The sequence below is a fragment of the Pocillopora damicornis genome, chromosome 3, assembly GCF_964200805.1.
Source record: "Pocillopora damicornis chromosome 3, jaPocDami1.2, whole genome shotgun sequence".
NCBI classification, from domain to species: domain Eukaryota; kingdom Metazoa; phylum Cnidaria; class Anthozoa; order Scleractinia; family Pocilloporidae; genus Pocillopora; species Pocillopora damicornis.
The window spans coordinates 7,189,753-7,205,024 of NC_142672.1; the positions used below are offsets into that span (position 1 = coordinate 7,189,753).

Genomic DNA, 15,272 nt, shown 5'->3' on the forward strand with positions numbered 1-15,272 from the left:
AGACAAACACACCTGACCGCAAATATAAAGCTTCTTAGTTACTTGACTAAATCTGTTCGACAGGAGCACGTCAGGCAGCCGCGGCACTGTGTTACGAGTTATTAACTTCATAAGGTGTTTCTCAGCAATAACAAATCTTCCGTTAGAAGGCCACGTGGTGATGCAGCTTTGTTTGTTTTCCTTTTAGCTGCAACCTCCGACATTGTTAAGAATGAAAGAACCATTTGACTAATCAAAAATTCATCACATAAAGAAGGTGTCCCGGTATTTTTATTCTTCTCCACGCACACCGACAACAACGGAGACAACTCCTACACCAGTTCGTAACATTTCGCCTTCATTACCACCATAATGACAACCTCCTACGGTTTTCCGCACTTCTTTAAAATCCTCAATCATACTTTGGATCTTTCGTGTTCAGAGATGGCATTGCTATACAAAGAGGACGCCCTCGGCAATCAAAATCCTCAGACTTTGTAACTTATTGATTAGAAAATGTCGCTGACATAAAAAAATTTGTGGAATTACATTTTAAATCAGTGACTCTTGACTTCCGTTCAAGAAAGGGTAGAAGTCTAGAAAAACATAAACGTAGCAGTCGTAGGTTTTTAAAAATCTAACAGGATGCGCCTCGTGAATATTTGATTAACGAAACTGATGAGTATCAAAATAAAAAAACTTCCATAATAGACTCAAGCCTCTGTGGTCATTGGGGGCCGCAGTGTTGCACTCCTACGTGTTACAGTAACGTTGTAAAATAGTTATTCGTTAACCGCACTCCCATAGAAAAAAAGAAAACAAACCAAAAAGGTGAAATATTTGAAACAAAAACTGCTTAAAACCATAGAGGTATTAAACCATTTGAGTGCTAAGACGTCACAGGACGGAAGGCATCAATGGAGTCTTTCATCAGGGCTATTAAGCAAACAACGTCGAAAAGTTCGCACTCATTTGGTTATCGTATCTTTTTCTGGTTGGGAAAAATACGTAATTTATTGTAACAAATCCGAGTTAAAACAAAGACGTCGAACAATTAACTCAGCAAAAACAGGATCTCTCTTGCAGCAGCTTAAGGAAAATTCATTTTCTGGGAGGAGGTGATAATAGGTCATCACCTCTTATCCTAAATTGAGTTCCTCGAATTAATTTTTCTAAAGGAAATTGCCCATTGCGGCTTTGAAGTTCTGAAAAGAGTGATAATAAAGCTATCAGGCGTTTCCTTATTAATGACAGCTAATTAACCAGCGAGATCTTTGTGAAAGCGGCTGAACTCGTTATTACGGCGGCCGAAAACATATAAATTTCCTCCACCGTTCTTCCATTTCAAGCGTTACCTTACGGATACAAAGTTGAAAACAAAGATCAGGTAAGACCAGTGTTATTATGACCGTAATCTGTCTATTGTAGGGTATATTAAGTGCTTTTGAAGAACGTGCGCTCCACACGAAATTTTAATCAACTAAAAGACAAGGAGCATATCCCTACACGTCGATTTTGCGACAGACTTCGCTAAGTAGTAAAAGCAAATTGAGATAATCTCGTAAGAATCGTTTTGATTTTGCTTTCTTTTTTTGAAAATCGTCTCATATCAGTGGTGGACCTTTCTAGTACTTGACAATAATATATTCTTGATAAGGATCATAAGAATAATGAAAACTTTTAAGAAGGAAAACAGCTCTAATCGCAATTTTGTAGCGCCAAACAACACAGCTACATGGGAAAAAAAGAAGAAAAGCTTTCCTTTAGTCTTCACATTAACCATTTTGAATTAACAACGAACGAAACGCTAAAAAGATGCTTTGTATATAGCTAGTTCACAATTTTGGGAATTTTTTTTCAATTTTTAATTTTCGTCTTTTTTTACGTTCGAATTGATTTTTGATCCCATAATCAGATAGGCATTTATAAAATGGAGTGCAGATGTAATAATTATCTATTTTTTCACTTGCATAAGTTCAGTTAGAGATATTTCCAATTATTAGCGCCCTATTCAATTCAGTGAAATGGTTATATGGTTATATAAAGAATAGTTATTACCTATCTTAGAGACAAAGGGTCTTCAATCGACATTGATGAAAACGATCGCTAGCGATGGTTCAAAACAACTCGCATTCGTCTTGCAAAAACACACTTTGCGTAATGTTGAAACCAATTGAAGGCTGCTAAAGAAAAACTTAGAAACCAAATTAGTGGGCTTGGTTGCAAATTAAACTTTGATTTGCAGTCGAGACTGGCGAAGTGCTTGGTTGGTCACAAGGTTCTTAAGTAAACGCACGACTGTTCCAGAGTGACACACCCAGAACCGTGTGGCAGTGAACCGTGTCAGTCCACTAAAACACCTTTACTGTTTCTTGTCTTCTTTACAGTAATTCAGACAAGCGTTATCAATGAAGAATATCACGTGGTGTATGACCATTTTGGTTTCCAGTCTTCTCATAATTGCAACAGGCTCACGGCAGACTGATCATGGTGAGTAACCATGCAAAGAGCTGCTTCTTTTAACTCAAATGAGAACATTACAGCAGCCTGCCAACTGTCAATGGTTATAAAAGGGTTTTAACAACGAGACCCTGTTGTGAAAACAATTCAAAGTGTTCTGGTTACTGGAAACAATAATTAGCGTGACAATCTACATGTAAGGGTTTCTATGCAAAATTATAAAAAGAAAATTTAACATTATTTTTGTTTTCTGTTTATCGTCTTCACAGTCATTCACAAAACGTCACCACAAAGTAACAATCAACATGCTCATTGGTCCTCGTTCAAGCAAGATATAGGCTTTTAATAAAAATATCCAGAGTTAAAATACCAATTTTATCTTTTAGTTCCTGCAGATTTCTCAGTTAATAAGTTGGGAAAAGTTTGGGGTTACATCAACATAACACCACGTGCCTGATACGTTCATCTATCGTCGTTTTCTTTTAGCTGCATAACATACATGTATTTTGAAAATTCACTTCGAGGAGTTCGATGGCTATGGCTTCTGCCTAGCTTTGGTACAGACCTTATGTATGACTTTTTCTTATTGAACTCGCACTTTGTCGTAGACTGATCAAAGCTGTTATTACTTGCAGAATCAAATGCTGGCGAGAAGATCGCAATTCGTGTTTTCAACCACGACTATCGAGCAACTGTGAATGATGTCCTCAGAAAACTGGAGACTGCACAACTCCAACGCAGGGGTTTCACCAGAACAGTCATCAACGAAACTGTCACAACAGCAGATGAAAGACCAGTTACTTCCACGGTACTTCACTTTTATAAAAAAATTCCTTGCAGGCAGTTGATGTATGTTGAGGAAGAAGTGCGAAGACTTTGGCCCGAGGCCTGGGGAGAGGAGGTTTCTAGACGCGTTGTCTCCGCCGCTTCGCGCGCGATGCTTTTTAGCGGGAAAATGTGCACGGCTGGCATAGAGGTTCATTTCCCGCCACGCGGAGGTTGTGCTGCGAAGAAGGAGAAACGAAGCAGTAAACGAAAGTGTGAAGATTGGTGTTTATTTTGCTTTAGTGCTAATGCCGAAAATTAACACAATAACAATTTATACTTATTTTTGCAATTTAAATTTTAAAGTTTTTGTTGCAGTTTATGCGAAGGTACACTTAAAATAAAAATCTTTAAAGTGAAGTATCCATACTGATGAAAACATTTCGTTGGCGGCGAAATGTTAGGTTTAATATGAGAACATTCGAACAATTATCAGCTAACTAATAAAAAATGTAAAATATAGGAATAAAAATAAATAAATATATAAAAATTGGAACTGACTAGAATCTTGAGAAATTAGAGAAGAAAACTTCCCAATATTCATTGAAACCATGAAAACAAGAATCTCTAGTATTTAGGGACTGAGAAAAATCTTGAAAACAAAGAAATATTGACTATCAGTATCTACCTAAGAAACTAAGAACGAAAGTCTGGAAACTGGGGAACCTACCATGTAGCAAATAATTTTGGAAAAGGGGGTCTTAGTCACTTTTGGGTAACACAAAGGAAGTTGTTGGATTGGCAGCTATGAGAGGTATCATTGTTTCACTTTCAGGCTACAGAACTGAGTTATGACTTGAAAAAAAAAAAAAAAAAAAAAAAGCTGTCTTGCAGTTCCTTACAGTCATGGTGCAGCAAAAAAACAGGGACATTTCATGGTTGCAAGGAAGTTGGTATCATTAGTTATAGACAGATAGGATTCCTCCTCCTAAGAGAATCTCTCTAAGCAATTTTCAGCAACAGAGGTACCAGGTCCCCCTGGGGTTCATGTTACTTATAGCTCACATGTTTGCATAACTGCTTCAGTGGACAAAGAGGGATGATCTAAAGAAAAACCTGCACTGAATATGGGAGGTTGAAACTGTTAGTTTCATTGATTAATTAAGCCAAGTCATGTACCTCTCTCTTGAAGTCCAACCACTGCCAGCTACAACACTTTTCTGTCCTGCTTTTGTCAGCTGTGGTGGCTTTTGACTTTGTTGCCAGCATATACAGTGTAAAATACAAAGTACAGCGACACAAGGACAGCAAGGATGACAAGTAGATATAACACAACAATCTATTAAAGGGAGACAATGAAATAAACTGAAGCTACAAAATTCCTGTGCAAGCTAAAGAAAAATGCAAGGTTGGCTTGTATATATTTGGGCACATGTCAGTGGGGAGAGGATCTGTAATAGCAGAGGGTCTTTTATTGGAATACTGTACATGTAGAGTGAACTCTGACCTTTTGACCCAAACTCAGTAGCTAATCATGGGACACATCCCATGGAACCCACGACATGAGGATAAGAGGGAACCTTATATGTCAAAGAATTATGTCTATGGCTAATTGTCAACAACATTTGTATTATATAGTAAAGTTCACCCCTGATGAAGGCACTAGACAGGAGTGTTGAAATGTTGAGTCTGTGAATTGTAACATCTTTGGTTACATTCATTAGATCTGTAAACCAGAGTACCATCAAATCATGTCTAACATTTGGATTGTTACCAAAAAAGGAACAATTAAAACATGAAAAGTGTAAAATTAATAAAAACGATATTGATAGCAATGATAATAATAACAATAACATCTTCACCATGACATTCATTGTGCCATTCCATTGATGGTGCTAGCAATAGGTTAAATAAAAAATATCATAATTTTCAAGAGTTAAAGCAACAAGAAAATGTTGATGGGCCTGATTTTCAGGCTAATTAATTGGATTGAATCTTTCAATAATCTCAACCACTGAATTAATTATGATAGGTTTTCCAAAAAAGTGTTATTGACATAGAAAAATCATTCAACATAACGCAGGTCTATTCAAATTTATTTCAATAATTTATTGATATCATCATTGACTGTCCGCATTATCATTATTATAACCAAAATTGAATCAGGGCAAAAAATTGAGAGTCTAGGGCTTTAGGGCAATATCCTTGTCTCCCACAAGTACATAGGTGTTCATGGCCACCAAAAAATACAGAGTTAGGATCACCATATGGAAATCTAATGAGGAAACTGCATCTTCATGCCAAGGTAAGCAGCTTCCTGACAACCAACTTCAGCACGCTGTATATAAAATTTTTAAATATTTTGAAGCCTTTTCAATTCATATACAAAATCCTAGTGAAAGAATACATTCACCTGTATTGTTCCCCTGTGATTCCTAGTCTGAGCTTTGTCACGAATAGATAGTGTCTTCTTCTTACTCCGGCCTTTAAACTCTTGTTTTCCTGGTTTAAAATAACAAAAAAGTTAAAAATTTACAAAAAATTGAGACAAATGACCATATTAAAAATACCAACTAAAACAGTTTCTTTCAATTATACTCATTACTAAAATAAACTACAAATTATTGTCAACAAGACCATTCTCTCATTCACTTTTAGGAAAAGAAAACAAGCAAACAAACACATTTGCAAAGAAGCCAATTTGAGCATTTACAAACAGTGCACCTACAAAGCTAACTGAGACTTTAAACACTGTCTTTACAACTTGATGAATTTCCTAATCAGGTTTGTCAGTTCTACCATAATCAAGTTCATAAGCTAAATGTCTACACCAAGAGGCATTGTATGATCCAGTCTTGGAGGCCTTTAAATTCAAAGACTAATATAACTAGGAGATTTAAATTATTCTAAAAGCAACGTAGCAGGCATGAGAAAACCTGTACTATAAGGTAGAAAATGCAAATAGCTATCACATCACAGGATAATATTTTCTGTTGAGGAACAGACGATATACCAACATGTTAGTAGCTCTATAATAGTTTTTCAGGGAGGAAAGGACTCATTTGAGCCCACTAAGAGTACAAGGAAGCTTCACTCAGAATTCATTTATTTTGAGTTCTTTTGCTCTAAAACTTTATGGCCCATAGGCATTCTTAAACTTGCCATAAATATTGAATTTGAATTATCCTTTAATTTTTCATATCAAAAGGATGTGACAAAGGAATATTGACAAATAAATACTTGGAAATACAACACTAATCAAAAATTCCTAGAAATTCAAAGGTTGGACCAGTGAACACTATCCATTCGATAACTTCCTATCAGATGAATAGTGCAGTACATTTTGTTAATACTTATCCACTGGATAGCCATTTATCAGTTCGATAGTAATATCTGCTCTTTAAACAACTGGGTAAACAGAATATGAATCCTTAAACAAAGAATTATCAGTATCCTTTACCTCCTAAGATCTTATTAGTATTCCTCCTTTCTAAGTGCCATGCATTTTGTTGACACTAAGTTTAGTAAATTTGGTGTTATAGCAAGGTATATTACCCTCGATACTCTTTTCAACTGAACATTTCTCAATTCCCATGAACTGCCTACTAAATAATGAATCACAGTTATGAAGAAATTTTATTCAATGTGTGTTATGATATAAACACGTAAATCAACCAAAAAAATAATAAATCTGCATATGTTGGATGGGAGCTTCTAACGGTCCCCAGTCCTGTGTGCTGAGGTCCTGTCTAGGAATCAATTTTCCAAAGAACATGGTCCTAACCCCAGCTTATGCAGAAACGCCAAATGCGGCCAACATTTGTGTCCAGTTTTCATTAAGTAAAAACTGACCTTGAAATGAGCGAGAACTAAGAAACTCAGAGGAAATAAATATGGTTCAGTGGACTACAGCATGTAATATTCTCATTAGATGAAAATTCTCTGGAATGACCACCGCGCTACCGTGTCTGCTATCGACTAGGAAGAAGTATGTAGAGGGTTTACGCACCACTAAACAGTCGTTGAAAAAAATCATGCAAAAGAGGAAAAAAGCCTCACCAATTGTCTTTCTGAATTTTTCTACATCAGATCTTCCCTCGGTGTCTTTGCGCCCCATTAGATGGACCTGCACGCTCGAATAAAATCGGCGTTGATTTCCACTGTACCTTCTACGGCTACACTAAATGCACCTTTATTTATGTTACATGACGTGTCAGTGTCATTCCCAGACTTCAAAGCGGGAGAATTAATTCTTCGGGAATCCAATATTAGTGGAGAGCCATGCTCTCCCTGCGGTCTCGAGCTGTCGCTGAGTTGGAATTGACAGGTGCGTAACAACAAACAAGAAGAGAGTCAAAGAGCTTTACGCATTGACAATGGATGAAATTACAGTATTTAGCAGCTAGAAGAAACATCTCTCTGGTTTCCCTTTGTGTATTCTGCCTCTTTTGATAGCATTCGTCGCTGCACTGTGTCTGCTGATGATAGGCGTTCTGACTGTGTGGTTCTACCATTTCGTTTTTTAACATTTTCTTCAAATGTTCTGTCTTAACATTCTCAACGTGGCTGGATAAGATCGAAATACCACCATCTAAACATTTTTTCTGGAGTGAAAAGAAGGTGCACACTCGCTGACGTCACAGGCGAGTATCTCAGTCCGAGACTCCAGTAAAATTAAGCGGTAAATGTGCGTCTTTGAGGAGAAGAGTTAAAAGCAGGCTGGAGGAAGGCGGGGATATTTCTTAATCTGCCTGTTTATTACATCTTTCAAACAATTAGCTAGAAATGGAAAATGTCCATGTGATAAGCCCTCGAAGCGCTAAAGGACAGACAATTATAATGAACTGTTGTCTGTAAAACTGCCCCCAACCGGGACAAATAAGCAATAAAAGAACAGAGAGGTGGTGCATGTGAAAAGAATTCCAGTTTGAATTTTTCGGGCTTCAAGACTGAAGTATTGCACATGTAAATGATAAAGGATCTATTGCCCTGAACCACGCAAGCTACTTTACTATTGAATACGACAACAAGCTTTTAGAGCAGCGTGCTAATCAGACTAAGTATTCTCACTCATTCTTCTCCTCCCTTTTTTGCGTAAACTTCAAAAGTAGCCCTTCCATAATCGATCGTTACTCAAGACTGTGGCATATCCCTGTGGGGGCATAAGGAATTACCACTCTGATTCGGCTTTTCTTGTGTTTAATGCGTTGCAATATGTATACCTGTAACAAAACGCTCAGCTTTAGTGAGCTGTATCCTTTATTAGTGACAAAATAAATTAAATGAGTGCCTTTGGTTTTCCTGAAAAGAGGTGAGACATCAGCGTCTGAAAATTTGAACGTGATAGAAGCAACCGTACCAATGACCAATAATTGCATTTTCTTTTCGAGTTATCAGCGGTAGCCTCCAATGATTAGATTTTTCGCATTGCCTTCGTCATCTTTGAAGAATCGCAAAAGGAACCGAGGGAAAAGAGCAGATCTTCAGACTTGAGGCGCAGTGAGTGAATCGCACGACACTTCAAAGAGATGTCTCGGATGTGAAAAATAATGAACACTTACGGTTTCGGCAAAGTTTCGTTTACATTGAAAATCTATGAACGCGCAGTTACACGCACCTGCGATTGTTAAGCATCAAAGTAAAACTATTTAGAGTCTATTTAACTTTCTTAGTTTGTTTAATGTCTGCTGATACGTTTAGTTTATACACGCTTGTGAGTTTGTTGCCATTCGGGTATGGAGGTCTAAAGATTTTTAGTACATACAATGGTCCCAAGAAAAATAGGGATGCTGCCTATACGGTGCACATCCGTTTACAGCCCGAGTGCCATGAATCATCCTTTCACCATACGATGAAAGTGAGGGAGGCAGCTCACAAAAATTGCAGTGGAAGACTTGGTTGGGTGCCGAAAAATGATCATTTTCGAAGGGTAGATATCCCCTTTGCATTACAATCTGTGGAGTCGGAGCTGGCGGGCGTCTTGTAAAATCCCCTCGACTAAAATTGGGCAAGAATTTGGGATGAATTCCCCAGTAACAACCACCCTTGTTGTAAGCAACTTCACCCCGCTGAAAACATTCCTGAAGCGACAGATTATGGCGGACTGTGTTCTTCCATCGCACTCTGTTTTCGGTGAATTCGGGATAGTTGTGTTGAATGAAGCTGTAGATCTCGGACAAGGTTCTCTGTGTTCTTGGTGAGCTGAGAATGGCGTTGGCAATAACCTCAACGTAGGACAAACGACAAGAGTTTCCCTTTCCACGCCTTTCCTTCTTCGTTTGAAGGTGAGAAACCTTTTTTTCCTCGCCTGATACACCAGTTGACTTTGGAGCAATTTCTCTCTGATTCCGTTTCTGTGCACACTTCATGATTCCTTAACGTTGCACTCTCAACTGGAAAAGTTCAATCTTCCAATAACACAGAATACCCCTGCACTTTGGACAAAAAACAAAGCCGTACCGCAGTGTCATTTACCCTGTCAGCCATTTATCATCCCGTTAATAACATTTTCGCTTTTAACAAAAAGTCGGCCCAGTTGAACAATGGAAAATATTAAAAATTAAAGATGCCTTTCTGTAATTGCCTTTTAGCTTTAACAACAAAGCTCATTAATTTTGCATACCTCTGTTTAAAAACTTTCTTTTTTTTGTAACGTTTTATAGCAAACTACGTATGTTGGGACTAAATACAGTGTCATTCGATTTTTTTTAAACAATGATAGCAACTGACATGCTGGGAGATTTAAGCCGCTCAGAACGCTGACTATTTAGCCGGTACATAACCTTCGTCGTCAATCCCCGTAAACCTTTTAACCGCCAGGTGCCCATAACGCTATTATTATGGAAAATATTGAAGCTTTTTAAGAACGGCGAAAACAACCTGTAACGTGTCAACGTGCTGAAATCCTAATAGGAATATAGGATTACGGTTTGTCAGGGGTGACTTTCCACTGTCCTGTGTTATTTCATTAGCTGTAGGCTAAAATTGACACATGGTATGAAAAACTTGTGTCCGTGATAAAAGCTGAACCAAATTTAATACCTTGAGCATGAAGTTTTCTTTAAAAGGCTAGTCGTTTATACACTATCCATGTGTTTTGTTTGTTTGTTTGTTTTATTTCTTCGAACCCAGAAAAATGACCGCATGTCAACGTGCGTGGCACTGCCCAGTACCAAACTGATTTAAGCTTCAAGTAAGCCTTCCCGTAGACGAGCTGAGAATTTTATCCTTAAAATCTTTACATCGAGATCCCATGACATATATATAGTTCGGACATAATCCAAAAGGACTATATACAGGTACGTAAACGTCCCCGAGTCGTGCTGATTAAGACGTTTGACGTACACTCGAACTCTGAATCCTTAGCATACCTTTCATTACATCTATGAAAAAATAGAAGGTCGTGATTGCAAGTCATTCATACCAGTTCCTCAAAGAGGTATCCCTTAAATCTGACACTTCCAACTGTTTCCGAAAATAACAGTGATCTTAAATAATAATAACAATAATAATAATAATAACAATAAACTTTCCCAAAAAACTGGCTTTCTCAACCGTCCTGTTTCATTAATTCTTCTCTTTTCATGTTACCTTTTTCAGTTTCGCCAAACCAGTATCACCCCATGAACATGTGCACACCATACATGCGCATAAAATGACTCATCCCCAATGAGTGCAGGGAACGGGTTCCAGCCTCTTGCAAGCGAGTTGGCGTCGTTGGCGTCGTTGGCGGTTATTTTTCACAGAAAGGATAAGGGATCAAATCCTAGTTGATTCCGTTCTCCAATTATCCAATTCCGAAAATAAACGCTTTCTAACATTTCATTTCTGTTGACAAATACCTGGACAACTTTCAGCCAGAGCACTTAAATTCACTCCCTCATGCTTGTTGGTCTGATCATCTTCGTGTTCCTTCCAAGAATTCGATGTCTAAAGAAAATGCACCAATTAGGGAAAGAAGCTGTGGAATAGCCTAAGCTAGCTGTTAATATATATAAAAAAATGTATCAAATGTATAATCTTTATAAGATAGCATAATTATATCGTTTTTTATTGAATACATTTTCTTTTTTCTTCTAAAGGCACCGTTCCTATCACAACTCCATCCTTCCGGTTGTTTTAAATTGTTTCAAAATAATTTAATCTCGGATAATTGTAATTGATTATGCTTCCACGTTCTGTAAAAATTTGATTTTGATAAGTAAACGTTAAGCCAGCCTCTAAATTTTCTTAGATGTCGTTGTGGGGTCTTCATTTCAGGTAAAGTTTCCTTTGGACTGCTCCCACATTACACCATGGATGATTTTGTTCGTATTTACTTGAAGGTGGAAGTGACATGAAGACTGATCAGTGATTGATCGATACACAGAATTTCCTGTAAAATGTTGTCCGTTTTAAATAGCAAATTGTCCTTTATTGTGCTGGAACCAGTAAATAATCAGACCGACTCTAAACACCTACAATCATACAATATCGATCCACTGTAAAAGTACATTGCCAAGGATACCATATTTCGAAGGTTTTTTTCTCGCATATTATGTGATTTTGTTGACGTCATGATGTCACACACTCGACCTAACATGACACATTACATAACGCCACAATAACAATATTAAATTCACGCGTGACATCCTATGACATAGCCAACTATAACATGGCTCGTCTGTTTGCTACAATGCTAGAGTGGAAAGCTATCGATAAATCACTGGAGGCTAAAACTCTTCCAGAAATTTGATTGCTATGTTCACCTACTTGCATGCTTTACTGAGACAATACAAAATTCCATTAATTTAAATTAGAGTTGAATAATAACGATACTTCACTGCGCTTTTCGCTATTTTCTTGAAAACAATCGGTGTTTATAATATATCGTGGGTTTTAAATTTATTTATTTTGAATATACAAAAATCTTTCTTGTTAGATATTCATATTCCGAGTACGATTTTCATCTCTGGAGCGATGACTCCTTCAAAGGAGGAGAGGAGAGGCACGTAGTGGGTGTTCACACCTGGTGTCCCATAGAGAGCAAGCCACGAGGTTATATCCTTGGAAACAGCCTAACTGCAAGTGGGTCTGAAAAACACCAGTCTGATGTAGATTACCATGTTATAAAAAATGAATATGATATTACCAATGTTTCGAGGTTGGTTGGGAACAATGCCTCTACCCAAAGGGGAAAAGTAAACGGTCTTTTAGCTAACAATGCCAGAATTTTTGAAAAAGAGATCTTTTTTTAGGATGGTTCCTACATGTGCTAAACATTATGCTGAGAAGAATGTGACAGGCTGAGTTTGGGGCCAAGGGTGACATGAGCAACCCCCATGTTTTACAATTACTCAATAAAATATCTTGGCTCCATCAGAGTGTCCAAGCCAATACAAAGTTATGTATGTCTCTCTTGGTATTCTAAGTAAAGAGCCACCCCTTCCTCAGACATTCATTGACACAAGGTGGACATATTGTCATGAAACTCTCCAGTGGTATCTTAAGTATGGAAAAGCTTGTTTACAGCTCGCTAAGAGTCTCCTTGAAAGATTGTCAAAATCAGATAGCCACCAGACTATTTGGCAAGATGTCATTAAGCTGAGCTCCAGTCCTATGATTCAAGTTGAAATCAAGTTTTTGTTTGAATTCCTCGATAAGTTTATCATCCCATCTCTGAATACATCCCAGGCTAGTGATGCAGAACTTGGATTCTCCAGTGGTTACCTAGCAAGGTTATGGCCAGCAACAGTTCTAAAGCACCATGAAACTTTAAGCAAAACATTGATGTCTCCTACAGAATATTTTCCTTTAACATCACAACAGGTGAAGATGTCTCTGAAGGACCCAGCAGCTATTAACCATTTTCACAAACAAGTGCAAAGGCCAATGTTACAAGAAGCAATTAAAGTAATCAAAGATCATGGAGCAGAGTGGTTAACTTTTCCTAAGTTGTTTGGAATGGGAGCTGATCAGAGATACCAAAGTCCTTTCTGGCATTTGGTTTTAAAGCTTCTTGAAATTCCAGTCAGATCTGGAAATCAACAAGAAAAGTCAGTGAACAATCCCTTTCATATACATGGACAGAACATTCTCACATTGGTGTCTAAGAACAGAGTTGGATTAATTGCTCAATAAGATCGAAGAAATTGCTTCATCACCACAGAGCTCACTCATAAGTAAAGAAGCCACTCCAAACCTGTTTGAGTTTTATGCCAAGCACATTTTCAGTCTTCCACTTAACAATGTTCTTGCTGAAAGACAGTTCAACCTTCTTCAATTGCACCTTAATGATAACAAGTCAGAGTTATCAAAACAGGCCACAATCACATTTGTTAAAGAAATTCTGCATGGTGGAAAAACCAACACCATGCCCACAAAAGCACCAAGTGAAATTCATGAAGAAAGAATGAAAAAATATACCCAAATGCTCACCACAGACGTTTTGCAAGAGGCAAGAAAGAACTTAAAAAAGATTAGAGAAAACTGCACACATGGGCCACTTACAGCAAATGATGTTTACCCTAAAGCTTGGGTAGAAAAGAAAGTAAACAATAACTTACCAGAAATGATTAAGTCACTAAAAGCAGATGGTCGCAAACTTAAACTTCACTGGAAGGCTTCCGCCAAGGGAACATCTGCACTGGAGGGACAGAGGTCATTCAACCCAACAGTAATTGAGGAAGTTACCAATACACCTGATGGACAAGTTCCAAGATTCATGCAGCTAGCGGCACTAAAGGTGTGGAACTATGGGGAGGAGCTACCAATTTATGATCTACCAAGAGAATGCAAGTTGTGTCTACAAAATCTTACAAATGTCTTTCAGCCTCTAACTACTCATCTTTCCATGTCCCACATGTCTGTAAATGTTACACCGTTGCCTGCACATGAAGAATAGAGTAGTCATAAGGGGTGGCTCAGTAATTTTTAAATGTTTCAGATTTTTACATATAGGAATTGATTTCACCGACCCACACTGCATGAAATAAATATATCTCAGCATGTATGTGTTTTTACACACAGAGACACATCTAATAATTGATTAATGTTTCAACACAACATGTTAGAACTAACCTGGTAAAATCACATTGTATATGCCATGTTAGTAAAGTGAAAAAAGCTTAATATCTTAGTATATGTACATGTAGCATGTTAGCTTTTTGGTTTGCAATATTGCAACTGGTTTTACAGTGTAAAGTAAAGTGCAAGGTGCCAAAGTTGAGACATGCATGTACAATCATGTTGTATTGGATCTTGAATTAAATGAATTGAATATTACATTCAAAATGAACAGTAGGTATACAAAGCTGTAATGTATCTGATTTTAAATTGTTATGTACGACTGTAGCTTTGTAGAATATTGAACTAACACTGAATTGCTGTCACTTAATTTCAGCAGTTTAAGAACATAATAAATGTAATATTTAATTAAATGTAGATTATATCATCATACTGTTGCACATGTATAACTTAACATATCACTAGCAGTATGTAACTTTTGATGTGATAAGAACATGTCTTATGAATAAGTGTTCTTGTACAATAAGCATAAATTTTGCACAGGAAGGGCAAAGCAAAGTGATGTAGCCAATGCTATATTACATATATTTAGTGTACAATGATTAACAGTAATAAATTAGAGTGGAACACTGGATCTGTTAAAAATGTGCCAAGTTTATCATCCTGTCTTTCCTTATTCTGTGTAAAAGATAAGTAATACCAATTTCTGATCTGTAATGAATCCTCTCTCCCCTTTAAACGTTTTTCTTCTACTATTAAATATATCTACATCAATGGAATTTTTCTCACACATACAGGCAACTTGTAATGTCCACTTCAACAACCTACCTTTACCCGGACCTATACTACTGAATTATTGAATATGCAGTGTGGTCAAAAAAGAATCAGTGTATTGGTCAATCCTCTACATTCAAAGCGCCCAAAAGAAATGAGCATTAATTTGACAATCGATACCAGTCAAACATCATCTCCGTAATCCGTTGTAAGTACCAACGAGTACCTGAGAAATGATTGATAAATTGCTCTTGGTTCCTGTTGACGATTAAACCGGAGTTCACTCTCGA

The 15,272-nt window shown here is 37.3% G+C and overlaps 3 protein-coding genes and 1 pseudogene across 3 annotated transcripts; 2 read left to right on the forward strand and 2 right to left on the reverse strand.

The window, feature by feature from the left end:
- The first annotated feature begins 1,251 nt into the window (after positions 1 to 1,251).
- On the forward strand, positions 1,252 to 3,757 carry LOC113673037 (uncharacterized). Its single transcript, XM_089200293.1, has 3 exons — positions 1,252 to 1,366; positions 2,367 to 2,469; positions 3,075 to 3,757. The coding sequence occupies exons 2-3, from the start codon at positions 2,388 to 2,390 to the stop codon at positions 3,524 to 3,526; spliced, it is 534 nt and encodes a 177-aa protein (XP_089056419.1). The 5' UTR covers positions 1,252 to 1,366; positions 2,367 to 2,387; the 3' UTR covers positions 3,527 to 3,757.
- On the reverse strand, positions 2,303 to 7,417 carry LOC149048026 (uncharacterized). Its single transcript, XM_089200301.1, has 4 exons — positions 7,264 to 7,417; positions 5,618 to 5,706; positions 4,384 to 4,543; positions 2,303 to 3,443 (listed from the first exon to the last, which is right to left on the reverse strand). Exons 1-3 carry the CDS (start codon positions 7,319 to 7,321, stop codon positions 4,439 to 4,441), a joined length of 252 nt encoding a protein of 83 aa, XP_089056427.1. The 5' UTR covers positions 7,322 to 7,417; the 3' UTR covers positions 2,303 to 3,443; positions 4,384 to 4,438.
- Positions 7,418 to 8,813: 1,396 nt separating this feature from the next.
- LOC113673035 (forkhead box protein E4) lies at positions 8,814 to 9,705 on the reverse strand. The gene has a single exon (XM_027189383.2). The coding sequence runs from the start codon at positions 9,570 to 9,572 to the stop codon at positions 8,958 to 8,960; it is 615 nt and encodes a 204-aa protein (XP_027045184.2). The 5' UTR covers positions 9,573 to 9,705; the 3' UTR covers positions 8,814 to 8,957.
- A 1,732-nt stretch (positions 9,706 to 11,437) lies between these two features.
- Positions 11,438 to 14,086, forward strand: LOC149048027 (uncharacterized; annotated as a pseudogene).
- The last annotated feature ends 1,186 nt before the right edge of the window (positions 14,087 to 15,272 follow it).

Excerpts from the sequence above, each read along its gene's own strand:
- LOC113673035 (XM_027189383.2), bottom strand. The coding sequence starts at position 9,572 with ATGAAGTGTGCACAGAAACGGAATCAGAGAGAAATTGCTCCAAAGTCA.
- LOC113673037 (XM_089200293.1), top strand. The coding sequence starts at position 2,388 with ATGAAGAATATCACGTGGTGTATGACCATTTTGGTTTCCAGTCTTCTC. Across the intron at positions 2,470-3,074 it reads CTCACGGCAGACTGATCATG|AATCAAATGCTGGCGAGAAG; the intron begins GTGAGTAACCAT and ends TATTACTTGCAG.
- LOC149048026 (XM_089200301.1), bottom strand. The coding sequence starts at position 7,321 with ATGGGGCGCAAAGACACCGAGGGAAGATCTGATGTAGAAAAATTCAGA. Across the intron at positions 5,707-7,263 it reads AAAATTCAGAAAGACAATTG|GAAAACAAGAGTTTAAAGGC; the intron begins GTGAGGCTTTTT and ends ATTTTAAACCAG. Across the intron at positions 4,544-5,617 it reads ATCACAGGGGAACAATACAG|ATTGTTGTGTTATATCTACT; the intron begins GTGAATGTATTC and ends TCCCTTTAATAG.